At 48.4% G+C, this 13,030-nt stretch overlaps 1 protein-coding gene across 2 annotated transcripts in view; it reads right to left on the reverse strand.

The window, feature by feature from the left end:
* Window positions 1-6,540: 6,540 nt before the first annotated feature.
* Window positions 6,541-13,030, reverse strand: part of LOC101778491 (homeobox protein HOX1A) — a 7,418-nt gene continuing 928 nt past the window's right edge. The window contains exons 2-9 of one of the 2 annotated variants that reach the window (XM_004961428.4): window positions 10,751-11,356; window positions 9,843-10,008; window positions 9,618-9,741; window positions 9,424-9,536; window positions 8,731-9,327; window positions 7,787-8,074; window positions 7,599-7,688; window positions 6,541-7,504 (exon numbers count right to left, since the gene is read on the reverse strand). In XM_004961428.4, the coding sequence (XP_004961485.1) occupies window positions 7,133-7,504; window positions 7,599-7,688; window positions 7,787-8,074; window positions 8,731-9,327; window positions 9,424-9,536; window positions 9,618-9,741; window positions 9,843-10,008; window positions 10,751-11,226 (2,226 nt within the window). In that variant the 5' untranslated portion in view covers window positions 11,227-11,356 and the 3' untranslated portion in view covers window positions 6,541-7,132. Of the gene's footprint in view, window positions 7,505-7,598; window positions 7,689-7,786; window positions 8,075-8,730; window positions 9,328-9,423; window positions 9,537-9,617; window positions 9,742-9,842; window positions 10,016-10,750; window positions 11,357-13,030 lie in introns of those variants that run through there. The other variant, XM_022825352.1, reaches the window with a different exon arrangement.

Here is a 13,030-nt window from a genome sequence, read left to right on the forward strand (position 1 = left end):
ATTTGTTTTCCTGCTGGTTTCCAGTTTCAGTTTCTCTCCCATGACCCGGTGCCCTTTTTATGCACTACCGAGTTTTTTTTTGCGAGTAGCTTCTTTTGTGCACTATTCTATGCGCAGTTTCCTCTGTTTTTCTGGGTGCCGATGGTAGTTTCGCAGTTTCTCTCTCTAGGTACAGTTTTCCAGTTGACAGGGTGCAGGTACAGCCTCCTATACTCTACCGTTATTGCTCCTGCTTTTCGGTAGAGAGAAATAGTACCCTTTTTTTTTGGCACTGATCTATCTTTTCCAGGGAAACTTTCAAAACAATGACTGGAAACAAAAGCGACCGTGCCAAATTTAATTAACTTCTTGAAATTGAGAGGGGGGGAAAAACCCGCAAGCTTGTTCCGTCACGAGGACAAGGTTGGAAACAGTGGTGTCCACGGAAAGATGCCTTTGCCGAGAAAAGCAAAGAAAATGCGGCAGGCATTGACTTGGACAACCTAGCCTTGACCCCGTGCAGCCGCTGTCCCATCGCTGCCGGTGGGCCGCAGATGCTTCCTCCCCTGCCGCGTCGCCGTCGCGTCGGCGTCGCCGGTCGCCGCCCTCGTACTTGTCCCCTCGCTGGCCTCTGCCGTAGCCCTGCTGCGCCACCACTGAGGCACTGACCACCGCCGTCGGAGTCCGGCGCCGAGGCGATTCGTTTTACCGCTGCCCTGCGCCGCCTGCCGTTACCAGGCGCAGTAAAAAGAAGAAGAAGAAGAAAATCTGGAAACGCACCAGTCAGAGTCAAAAGAACTCGCAGCACTAGCGCTTTTGTAGACAACTAGCCGTAGGTGCATGAACGGAGAAGGTTCGCAAGTGGGAGCGGTGGGAAAGGCGTGGTGGTGCGCTGGGGCTTTTTCCGCGGCATCGTCACGGGACTTTGCTGAAGGCAGGCGGGTGTTTGCCGGCCGCTCAGCCGCTGTCCTCCGCGCGAGTCAATGCCTTTCCAGTTGATACTGGTTGGTAAAAACTTGAATTGCGCCTCTCCTCTTTGACCTGTCGTCCCATCCAAGTGCTCGTAACACTAACTAGCCTCCTGTGGTCTCAAAAGGGAGGTCTCTCAAGGACTCAAGGTGAAAATCCATTTGTATAAACAAACTTCCAGGATTCACAGCTTCATACGGCACTCCAACCTCGATCAAACAGTGCCGAATTTATCCAGGTGGAACCATCAGGTGAATTAATTCACGGTACATTTTACTGCACCGTAGTGGCAATCACAGGGTTAGATCGACGAGGACTGCCCAAGGATTATAGTTTTGAGATCAAGATCTACTAAGGATTTTTTAGAGAGGTACGATCTCTCGCGCCCGAGTCGCTCGAGCCGAGCGACTCGGGCGGCCTTCGCGCCTCCCTGCCGCCAGGCCACCTTGCTCCTCCCCCCTCCGTCGCTGGAGCCGTGAGCCAAAAGCCTGACGAGCGGCGAGTAGGGCGGCGGCGGGGTCAGCTCGGTCCCCTCCATCTTCTCCCCCAACCCTAGATCTGCCCCGCCGTCACTGTCGACTCTGTCGCCAGCCGTGTGGGCGTGCCCCCCGATCATGCGGTCGCCTGGGCGCCTGCCTCCCCGACCTCCTCGGTCGCCTGGTCGCCATGCGGTGGCGCGGGAAGGACGCGGGTGGGGTCGTTCGCTGCCGGCGGTGTGTGGTGGTCAGGCGCTGTACGCCTCTCCGTTCTCCCTCTCCCACTGCACCCCAACGGCGTGAATATGCCCCCTCCCCCTCCCCCGAGGCGACTCTCCCTGTCACTGGCGTCCGCCGGTGGCCCTTGGGGCTGCTACTGGCGCCAATGAGGGGCCGTGGAGGTCGTCTCGCTGGGTTGCCGAGGTGTTGGGGTGACTCAAGAGACGTCGTTGCCACTGCTGGTCGTCATCATCAAGCATCGAGCCTCTGGAGCCGTTATCGTCGCCGCCGCCGCTGCTTGCTGCGCTGCCCGTGTAGGCGCTGGGTGCCCTTGAGCCCCTTGTTCCACCCTCTATCCTTGGTTGCGTAGGTGCCCATTGCTGGGCCCCTAGTCGTGGGCCCGTCGTCCCCCTGTGATCGCTCTGGTGGTGGGAGTTCTAGGACCCGTGCTACCGCTCGTATCTACTGGCGTCCCTCTCCGGGTGATGCTACACTAGCTTGGTCATAGCTATTTTGGTTGTCGGGCGGCAGTGGCGTGCTCTTTCACTGCTCGCTGGCGCGTCTTTGGATCGATATTGGATCATCACGGTCGCCTCTTGGTCACCCATGGTCGTTTGGGCCTTCCCTCTTCTCAAAGGTGCCTGCAGATATTCCTTATCGTCGTTGCCTTGGATCACTCGCTGCCATCTCATCTCTTTGCCTCTCACCCGGGCCTCGGCGATCTGCTGCGTGGAGATGGTTTTGGAGGCCTTTGGCGAAAGCTTTGCCTGACATTTGCCGGTGCCGACAACGGTTGTGTCCTTTAACGTAGCTTAACACATTGGAGGTGTTGTTGCGGCCACCAAATCCATTTGGTTTCGTCAAGTGAAGACTTGGAATACTCCTCCATGGACAGTCGGACGATGGCGGAGTTGGCGTCGCTTCCTCCTTGGAGGCATCGTCTTGCACGATCTTCTCGCTCTGCCTCCGCTAGCTCCAGGTTATTAGGCAATCGATGATGTGCGTGTATTTTTAGTACCCTTCTCTCCCGCAGGTATCGGTCGTCTCAGATCGTGTTTAGTATGGTGGTGCTGTGGATTTCTTTTCTTTTCTATTGTATTTGTGTTGCCTGTCGTGGGTCGTGGTTCGTATAACTCTATACTCTCCTGAAGTAGTATTGTTGTAATTATCTTCGTATTAATGAAAAACGTGCATACGAAAAGATCGACGAGGACTGTGTAGTAGTAACTCCAGTTCAGAGCCGGTCAGTCACGCTCTGTCCGCTCACTCCCGTCTCCGGATGGAGGATCCTATTCCTAGCGTGTCCGATGCCGAAGCTGGTAACGGTCGTATTGATGGCCTTCCCAGTACAGTACACCCCTTCCCGAATTAAGTTGGATCTTAATTTCTGTATTAGTGCGCTAGCGAGGACGGCCCCGTACCATGCTCCGTAACAACAGCATAAATACGGAGTAGAGTACGTGGTATAGGCGTAATAGCTAGAGTGCTAGACAACGTTCGAGCTGTGACGGTGACACTGTTCACGCTGAATCCATGTCCAGGTTTCCTCCCTGACTGATATGAAAATCGATTTGCTGCTGCATATGAGTATATAAAAACTCCTGCTACGTTCCACGACCAGCACAGAATCTTGACGCATAGAATCATCAGGCAAAAATACTGAGCAAATCTTGACGCATCCACGACCAGCACAGAAAAAGGAGACGCGTCACCCTGTGGAGAGAGAAAACACACACACACACACAGAACGGTGATGCTATGCTTGGAATTCTCTGTGCACGATGGAAAGATGATCCCGGGAAAGCGGGCATCCTGTTCCAGCTTCAGCGGTCACGAGAGCACGCAGGCGAGCAGAACGGGCGCCTCCTCGGCCGGTTGCCGGCCGGTTCGACGCACCTGGACGGCACCCACCTCCGGTCCGGTCCATGGCGCGCGAAAAAGGGCGGGCGCACGCCAATTGCGTGCGGCCCAAAAGAAGGAAAGAAAGGAGGGGGGACGAGAATGATGCTGCTGGCCACGACCGGGGGATAAACAAAAACATTTTCTTGGCGCGTCCGGTTGGGAGGCACGGCCGGCGTGTGGTCGCGTCGGCTCCAGCGGCCGCTCGTCCAGTCGGACGGGTCAATGTTCGCCTACGCGGCTTTGATCGTGCCGGTCAACCTTTTTTGTTTTTGTTTTCTTCCTTCTCGCAGTTGCGAATGAAATTCCATGGAACGCACGGAGATCTAACCCGCCGATCATGCGGGCAGCGTGATTTTGGTTTCGCCGGAATCCGCGAGCGCTTGCTTTCGTCGCCGCCGGGTCTCGCACGCTCGGCCGTGGACGGAGCAGAAGGGGAGGCGCGTGCCCGAGCGTTAAGAAATCAGCAGAGCCGGGACCGAGCCGCGCCCGGACGCCGTGCCGTGCGTCCGCGTCGCGTCCTGCACCGGGTCCGGGGGGTGCCGTGGGCGGACGGCTTCGTGCGGCCACATCACGGGGCACCCAGCGGGGGCAGCGGCCCGGGGGTGACGCGCGCTCGCGCCCTCCCTGTGGCAAGGTGCGCGGGAGAGATCTCGCCGAATCCCGGGCGGGGCCCCGGCGGGTTCCGCCCGTTCCAGCAATCCAGCGTGCGGTCGCCACTCGCCACCGGACCGGGAGGGCCTCTCCCTCGCTTTCGCGGGGCTAATCATTGCCGCGGCGAGGGCCGGGACGGGAAATGCAGACGAGACGAGCCCCCGGGGTCAAAACGCTGCGGTCTCGCACCGCGTGGGTGCGTGTCGCTGCCGCCTGCCCTGCCCGCTTGCCTTCCTTTGGTGAGTGCGGCTCGCGTACGAGCCGTGGACCTGTGGTGGCCGCGAGCCCAGCCGTTGCCCATCGCTGGATCCACGTCCACTCGCTCCGGTCCTCGGTTCGTGGTCACGGTGCGTGGTCGGTCCGGGAGGGTTTCTTCAGACAACGAAGACAGGGGGGCCTCGTCTCATCTCATGCACTAGAACTTGAACTTCTAGCACCGGTGTCCTGCCGGCGCTGCTATTTCGGGTTACTTCCACTAACAGTCTCGAGGTCAAACATGCAACATCATGGTCATGGCCTCTTTCACCAAATTTGGCTCCTGCACATCAGCAATTCCTGAGTGGCGGGCCCCACCCCAGCTACGTTTCTCCAAGCAGCTACAACTTCCAGAAGCTGTGGTAATTAAAGTTGCAGGCAGGAATTACCAAATTGGACTGAGAGCCTCTCTTTGGCCGGAAAGAACGCGATTTCGCAACCAAAAATCCAACTATCCCCACATCCAACCTTGACCATAACGCTGTGCTAGCTCCTGTATTATTCGGACCACTCCTGCTGTCCATAGCTTAGCTCACTCCCCGTGTCGGTTAGATAGATAGCTAGCCTACCTGCCCGGTTTCTGTCAGCTCCCAGTAGCTGGGGTGCTAGCTCCCAATCCCAGCCGGCCACCCCACGTCCCGGTCGCGCTTGCTGCGGACTGTATCTGCCGTGATCCCTCCCTCTCTCGGGTCTCGTCGATCGACGCGTTCCTCTCATGCAGCAGCAGCCCGTGCGTCACGCTCGCAGCCGTGGATCTGTAATGTTGACTCGCTCGGATTCGTTCCCATTCTCGGGGTGGACCACGAGCAGATGCGCGAGCTTTCGGTGATGGCTACGGGTAGTCCGCGGCGGAGGCATCCAGCGGCCAGCGCCGGGTTCGATCGTCTCCTAGCTAGCTGCGCGCCTGCGCCCCACCCTGATCTCGCGCGCTCGCCCGACCGCTGCTGCTCACGGACCGTGACCTCACTGCCCCTCTCTCGTCGTCCCATCGGACATAGAATGGATTTGAGGAAAAGAATCCGATGCCCCGCCGGCCGGGCGATCCTACGTGGTAAGGGACGGGACGGGAGTACTTAAAAGCTAGTTACCTCCAACTCCCAACTTTAACACTATGCAAAAAGAAGATTTCCCATAAACTTGCAGTACATGCATGGAGTACTAAATGTAAATGAAATTAAAAACTAATTGCACAGTTTTGTTATACTTTGCGAGACGAATCTTTTGAGCCTAATTAGTCAATATTTGGACAATAATTCACAAATACAAACGAAACGCTACAGTGTGCTACAGTGCTAGCACAGTAATTTTGCATCTTCCAATTTAGCCAACTAAACAAGGCCTAAGCGACGTGCCACATGAGATGCTCGTTGCTCGTCCGGTCCATGGGCAGAAGCTGATGTAGTAATTGCGCAGCGATCGAACGTGTCCGTCGTCTCAGGCTCGACTCCTTGAAGAAACCTCTCCGATCCGGACATTGATGGCCGCACGCCGGTGCGCGTGAGGGCTGCCTGCACGACCGGCGTTAAGGACGCAGCGATCCAGTGCCGAGGAAGACGGGTTTTCTTGTCATTGGGATGCCGTGTTTTCGCGTTGAAAAATTGACTGGGTCTTGTGAATCTGAATCCCATGGCTTGTGAGATACTGGGGGCTTGCGGAATAGGACTCGGCACCATCAGTTGACAAGACAACAGTAGGCGGCCACCGAGAAAGAAAGCATCGTTTCACAACTTGGGACCAGGAAAAGGTTTTACGTTACTGGCTGCATAATAGGCACCGATCACCTGAACACAGGCGTTCCACGATCAAACCGCCCGACTATACCAGCAGCGTGGATCGCATTTGTAGGCCTTAATCCAAACAGTCTATTACATGAAGTTCACTAGCAAAAGAGTGGTGCTGCCAGGAATTTCTGTCTGCACTTCGCTCAAATGACAGGGTTACGCTGCTAATCGTTCAGCGGAAGACGACGTCGTAGCTAACATAGCTTACGCTGCAAGTGAAAATCGATGCAAATAAAAGGGGCAAGTGAAAAGGCACGACAAAGAAAGGGTAACATCCTGCTACTCAAGAACAACTATATCAAGACAGGTTAGGGCCGGGACACTGACGTAACCGGAAATGAGTTTGCATGAAAAAGTACAACCAGCTTGTTCTATCAGGGGAGTCAAACAAGTACAAACCCATGGCTGCAACACCGAAACAGAGCAAATTCTTCCAGTTCACATTACACAAGGTCTGGTACTACGTCCCATCTTACAAGAGCATCAACAGCGATGAAAACAGCACATCTCCATCCTATCATAGCAGCACCCTGCTGTTGTTACGGTCTTACCGAGCTCTTTTTCTTTTTGTAACTGAACCCTTACTGCAATGACAAATCAGTACAAATAAATCTCAACGGATAACGAATTCCTAGAGAGAGCCCCAGGAATCAGAGGAAGCTCCCCGACGGCTAAGAACAGGAACCAATAGCCCCCGAAAAAACTGAATGCTGAGCTTGTTAGTTGACTGGTATGATCTGATGAGAGCTAGCTGACATGCAATGGTCTATCTATTGTTTTTTAGGATGGCTGCAAATGTAGTCATACAAGGGCAAAGACCCATAGCGCTGCAGCGAAATCACGCCGACTTGAACATTTCAGGAGCAGTCCAAATTTTGGCTCATATCTTGGCTATAAATTTCATCTGCCCTTTTTCTTCTTCATCATCTCCCGCTGTATCGCCTTTTGCCTTGCCTTGTCTGCAAGGTCCAGCCCTGGAACCTGGTCCTCAGCAGAGTCAACTTTTGACCCTCTCACGTCACTTGCGGAGGCATTCTTGCGACGATTCTTTCTTGATCCAACTTTTGGAGAGCCCACTTTTCTAGAGATGGTAGCATCCTTGTTTCCGCATGCATTAGTTTTTTCCATCTCCATCCCCTCAGGTTCGTTAAGTTGCTTACTAGTGGCCACTGGACTATTTGTATTTTCAGGGCTATGATTATCTGGACAGATGCCTTTCATCGAAGAAGCTGCCCTCGTGAAATGACGCCTACTTTCAAACCATTTGCTAACCTGTCACCAGAATGCAGAGCGAGGGTTAGACCCAATGAACAAGATAACCATGACAAGGCATGCAATTAGAAAATCATGGCAACATGGACATAACCTGACGGAATGTTAGCCCTAGTTCTTCTGCCAGGTTTTCTTTAACAGAACGGCTAGGGTATGGTTCTGTCTTAAAATGTTCATGTAGCTTCTGCAAGCAGAATGATGTGCATCAACTTAGTCGATGAAGTAAAGCAGTCTAAAATGGCTATTTCTGTTCAACTGAATCGAGAACAAATTTCACTGTACCTGATTAATTACTGGACCAAAATGTCCTTTCTTAGATGTACTATTGCTGCCATTAGAAGTAAGATCTTCATGTTTCTCATCAACCGAACCATGAAGAGAATCAGGATGCAAGCTTTTTTGAGCGCTCTGTGGAGTCAGTTCATCACTATGGTGTACAATCCTTGTACTTCTAGAGCTTTTTCCTGCAGGAGAATCAGCTTCACTCTCTTCATGGCCTTTTCTTGGTGTACTCTTCCCAGACCATTCTTCATCATCGCTAGAATTAGATGGTGCTTCACCATAAGCCTCCTTTTGAGTCCAAGAATAGGAACATGTCATGGTCAGAAAGCATAGGTCATATGCAAGTGTGCACCCAAGAGAGCATATACTAGCAAACAATTAATAATCCCATGCTACATTACCATAGTACATACCGTTGAGTTCCTCAAAGGTTACTGTCTCTAGTTGCACAAATCAGCATCAAGATTGAATGCAGCGGCACATAAGTGTAAACTACAAGCACTATGGAAATACCTAAATTCAAGACACAGCAGATCTTTTACCATTTTACCAATTACTAGATTATGCACATATGTCTAAGCTAAGGGCAGTACATAGGTCTAAGCTAAGATCACTTCTATTCCCTCCGCTCCAAATTATAGGTCGTTTCGGGTTTTCTGGATACATAGTTTTTATTATGTATCTAGTTCTAGACATAGCGTATATATAGGTGCATAGCAAAAGCTATATACCTAGAAAAGTCAAAAACAATTATAACTTGGGACAGAGGGAGTAATAATGATGTTTGCCTCCATGACTAATTTTATAATCAAACTTTCGAATTTGGCTAGTTCCTGCTTGAAACTAAAGCATTCGTCTGGATGAAAGCAAACACACAATTGGCATTATTCAAGGCTAAAAACATATTTAAAAAAATCATGCACTTAAGTAGGTTGGGGGCATACATCATACAGTTTTTTGTAGTCCAACCGTTCAGTCTGCCGTCTCCCTGAAACTGGTAAAACCACACTCTGGTCCATTTCAGTCTCCATAGGGTCATCATTGGAATTTGCTGTGTTAGCCTGAGAAGTGCTCTTTTCCATATCATCCACCTTACCATCGGGTAATGGAGGAGATGAAACTTCATCATGTCCACCAGTTTTTGCAATCTCCTCACAGAAATCATCAGAGTCAGATGTAAAATCTGACTCATCTGAATTTGATTCCTTTTTCTGGATATCTTTATCAGAATCCGGACCTGCTGGATCATAGTCATCATCCTCTGAGTCTTCAGAAGGTAATCCCAGGTCATCGACCTTCTTTTTGGCCGTCAAAGGTTCCGAATCATCAGAATCAGAAGAGGTCAAAAAGTTTGAGTCGTCAGAGTCTGATCCTCCATCCTCATCCTCTTCCTCTTCAGATGATCCTTCTTCCTTACTAGCCACATGCTCTTCGGGCATATTGGGTTCAAAGTCATTGTCATCTGAATCATCTGATGGAAGATCAAATGCGTCATCTTGGTTAGAGCCATTTGCCATAGTAGCTGCCTCTGGAAAAACTTTCTGCAAAAATAAATGTAGTACTGAGATCAAGGGTAATTCAAACTCACTGGAGGTCAAGGCAGTAAATTGTTACTATTCTTATAAGGGATACGTTACCTCCCAAGAGTCGTCAATGGAGAGATCACTCCCCTGGAGGTCATTTATTACATCTATACAGTCTATCTTGCAATCACACGCAGGGCAGAGCCATCCTTCATCTCCCTCAGGAACTACAAAGGAATGGTGCTCATGAATGAATGCAGAAACAAGACTTACTTAGATACTATGAAAGATAGGAAAATGGATATTACTATCTTCAGTACGCAGAGGAGGATTTAAACAGTTCTGGTGGAACCCTCTGTCACAAGCTCCATCACAGAGAATGATATCATTACCCAATGTAACATCCTTTGAACCACAATTGGCACAAAAAATCTGCGATATAGGAAACATTTTCACTGATTAAAATGCTGTGCATGACATAATTACAAGAGAATATAGACACATTGATGGAATCAAAATAACATTCTGCGTACATCTTCACAAGATATCTCTCCTTCAGAATCAAATAAAGACTCATCAATCTTCCCCTTCGAGAGGAGAGAATCAAGATTCTGGAAGACTTCCCGTATTCTCAACTTGCATCGCAGGATTTCCGCCTTTGCTCGTTCAAGCTCCTTCTCAGGTCTTATCTTATCCAAACTGCATTCTTGTACATGAGCGACAGTTACTTTATATTGTAACTGAAACTGCAATGAACTCAAGCTAAAGAAAAATCATAGCAGTAGAAATATCCCAAGATGGTTTCTGTTATATGCAAAGTTCAACGGAGAATGAATAACTACTACTATACATCTGATCAACAACTAAGCCAAATAGGCCACATAAATTTAAGGGCCTGTTTGTTTGAGCTTCCTGACAGCTTCTCAGCATGAAAAGCCAGAAGCTCAAACAAACAGGGAACCAAGCACACATCATGGTTGGCAGTGAGAAGAGGCAGAAATGATAACTATACATAAAGGGAACACAAACAGTGAAGGCAGATATCATAAGGGTGAAAGCATAAAGTTTCACTGATGTGTTTCATGTGCAAATGCGATAAAAAACCCCCATCCTTTATTACGACAAAGAAGCACATGGAAAGGAAAATCAGGTGCAAAATGATGGGCAGCTAAGGAATGTTATGCACCTGACAAGCGTATTTTGCAAATTAAAATGTCAAGATAGTGAAACACCTATTTGTCAATTCTGTTGCATGTAACATTATTGTGGTTGGTTAACAAGTAAATTTTAAGATTTTGGCTAGCAAATAATACACAGCCAAAACAATATTCAATACCGCTGGTGAAAAATCGATAATTCGTACAAACACCTTTGAAACATTAAAAACAATGCATAACATGCAAGCAACTCAAATTCAAAACAGCAATTTAGTGTGACAAACCTTTGATTTTTCCAGCCTTCACTAGCATAAGCTTCAATCAGGCTTTGCTCATAGTTCATTCGATTCAAAATGTATCTAACCCGTTTACGAATTTGAGAAAACTCGTCTGTTGAACTTTTGTTTGAGGATAAACTTTTGTTTGAGGGTCTGCCCCTTTTTCTTCTTTTGGCAGCCGGTTGTACTGGAGTCTGTACATGTTCAGTAGATGTTGTCTTTGAACTTGATGTGCCGCGAAGCACCCTGACATTATTATCAGATGACCTCAAAGTATAGGCTTTATCTGTTAGTCCTTGGGAGCCTTTTTTACCTCTGTTTGCTGCCCTTTTATAGTTTTTCCTTATCCCCATGTTGTTCTGCACTGTTTTAGATGGAGACAGCAAAACTTGATGCTCAACAGTCTCAGGTATTTGACTGGAGCTCACACCATTTTCAACCTCACCATTGCCCTCAATAGGACAAGGGGTATTTTTGTCCATAGTATGGTCACCAAAATTTCATCAATTTACAGTAGACAAAGAAAGCAGCCTCAGAAAACCGTCTTCCTGAGGACAACAATGAAACAAGAAGCTCTATATAGCTGCACCAGATTCACAAGCACCTGGCAACCTACAGGAAATAAATTAAGATAAAGAATGAATACATGAACTCAAGAGTCAAGTATCCTATTAAAGCACAAAGTCTTACAAACACCTGGTTTGAACCAGGTTTGATTTGTTCCCCATGATTCGAAATTAGACTCAGTTGATGACCTTTTTAGTTGAAGATAAACAAGCACAGACATCACTATTAAGTGATTAGCCGCTACGAACAACCCACAGAGAATGCACTCAGCTGTCGTCAAAGTGATACATGTCCCTCCCATTACCAATCATGCATCGAGCCTTTAACAGAGACACACATCTCTTCCCATCAAAACTGAAAGCGGCACCATTTTTCCTTTTGCTACGTACACGCTTTGATTCCTCTTGCCACCCAATTATGCTGTACTGTATATAGAAACATTTTACTAGATATTTAAAGCATTCAACTAGTACAAGATTATAAACTCCCCTCATTCTTTTTTGTTTGTTATTTTAGACTTATCATGGGCATTAAGAAAAGGCAACAAACCACCACTAAAGCTATACTCTTTTAATTAGTCTCTCAAGTACGCATAGTGGCCAGTGGACAAAGGAAACATGCATTAAAAAAAGGAACTACGTCTTCAAAACTACAGGAAACACTAAAAGAAATGTTTCCTGGAATCCTATAACAACAAAACAAAAAAGAACACTCTTCACAAACTTAAATGACAAACAAAAAAGATTTCAGCTGGTGGTTTCTTATTAGAAACAAGAACAACTTAGGATATAATAAATAGGAATTCCATAAAAAAGTTGGGTTTCAAACAAAGATCTTAATTAAAAAAAATTACTAGAACTTACTTATAGAGGAAAAAAATCAAGCAAGCGACAATTAACAAACTGCGTGTTTTATTCAGATATTTCCGAAACAATAATGCATTGACAACTTCTATATTGTAAAATCTAAATGGGGAATGAAAATAAAAGGCAAGAAAAAAAACAAGGTGAGATCAAGATAATGCCACATCTCGCTCGACGACAACACAGGAAAAGATGTCTTGAAGCCTCGGTGACCTAGGCCAAGCAACAGGCAGCTCACAGCCAGTCTCCTGCTTCCACGTGTCGCGGGCCATGCACGTCTTCCAAGCTCTCGCTCTAACCGTGCCATGCAATGCTGGGTGCCCGCAATTTTTATTGCCATAGGGTGACTTTGGCATAGCATTTTCAGGGTGCATCTAATATGAAATGAAAAAAACAGAGCTACTGTATGTCCATCCTGCACAGCATTTTGATCTCCTATGAAATACTGAGTTATATTCAACATGGCAAGTTTAGTAACAATTTGGACATGTCATTATATCAGTATTCCACAGTGGTGCTTGATTTATTTCCTACAGCCATGGTAGGCACTTGTTCCAAATGGCAGGCAATTTCACAACCAAGCAACTGGTTCCAAATCTACCTGCATTGTTCAGCTCCTATACATTCCCAGGATGCGGAACCAGTAACCATCTACTTCCACAGCGTGCAGAGCCATCCACGATAACCCCTGAATCCACACAATTCAAGCTGGAAGCTCATACCCCCCCCCCCCCCCCCCAAAAAAAGAAGAAGAAGAAGAAGAAGAAGAAGAAGAAGAAGAAGAAGAAGAAGAAGAAGAAGGATAAGGGGAACGGGAACAGGAATTGCATATGCAATCAGTGGTGGGCTGAGCAGG

This window comes from Setaria italica, chromosome III (assembly GCF_000263155.2).
Source record: "Setaria italica strain Yugu1 chromosome III, Setaria_italica_v2.0, whole genome shotgun sequence".
Classification (NCBI taxonomy): Eukaryota; Viridiplantae; Streptophyta; class Magnoliopsida; order Poales; family Poaceae; genus Setaria; species Setaria italica.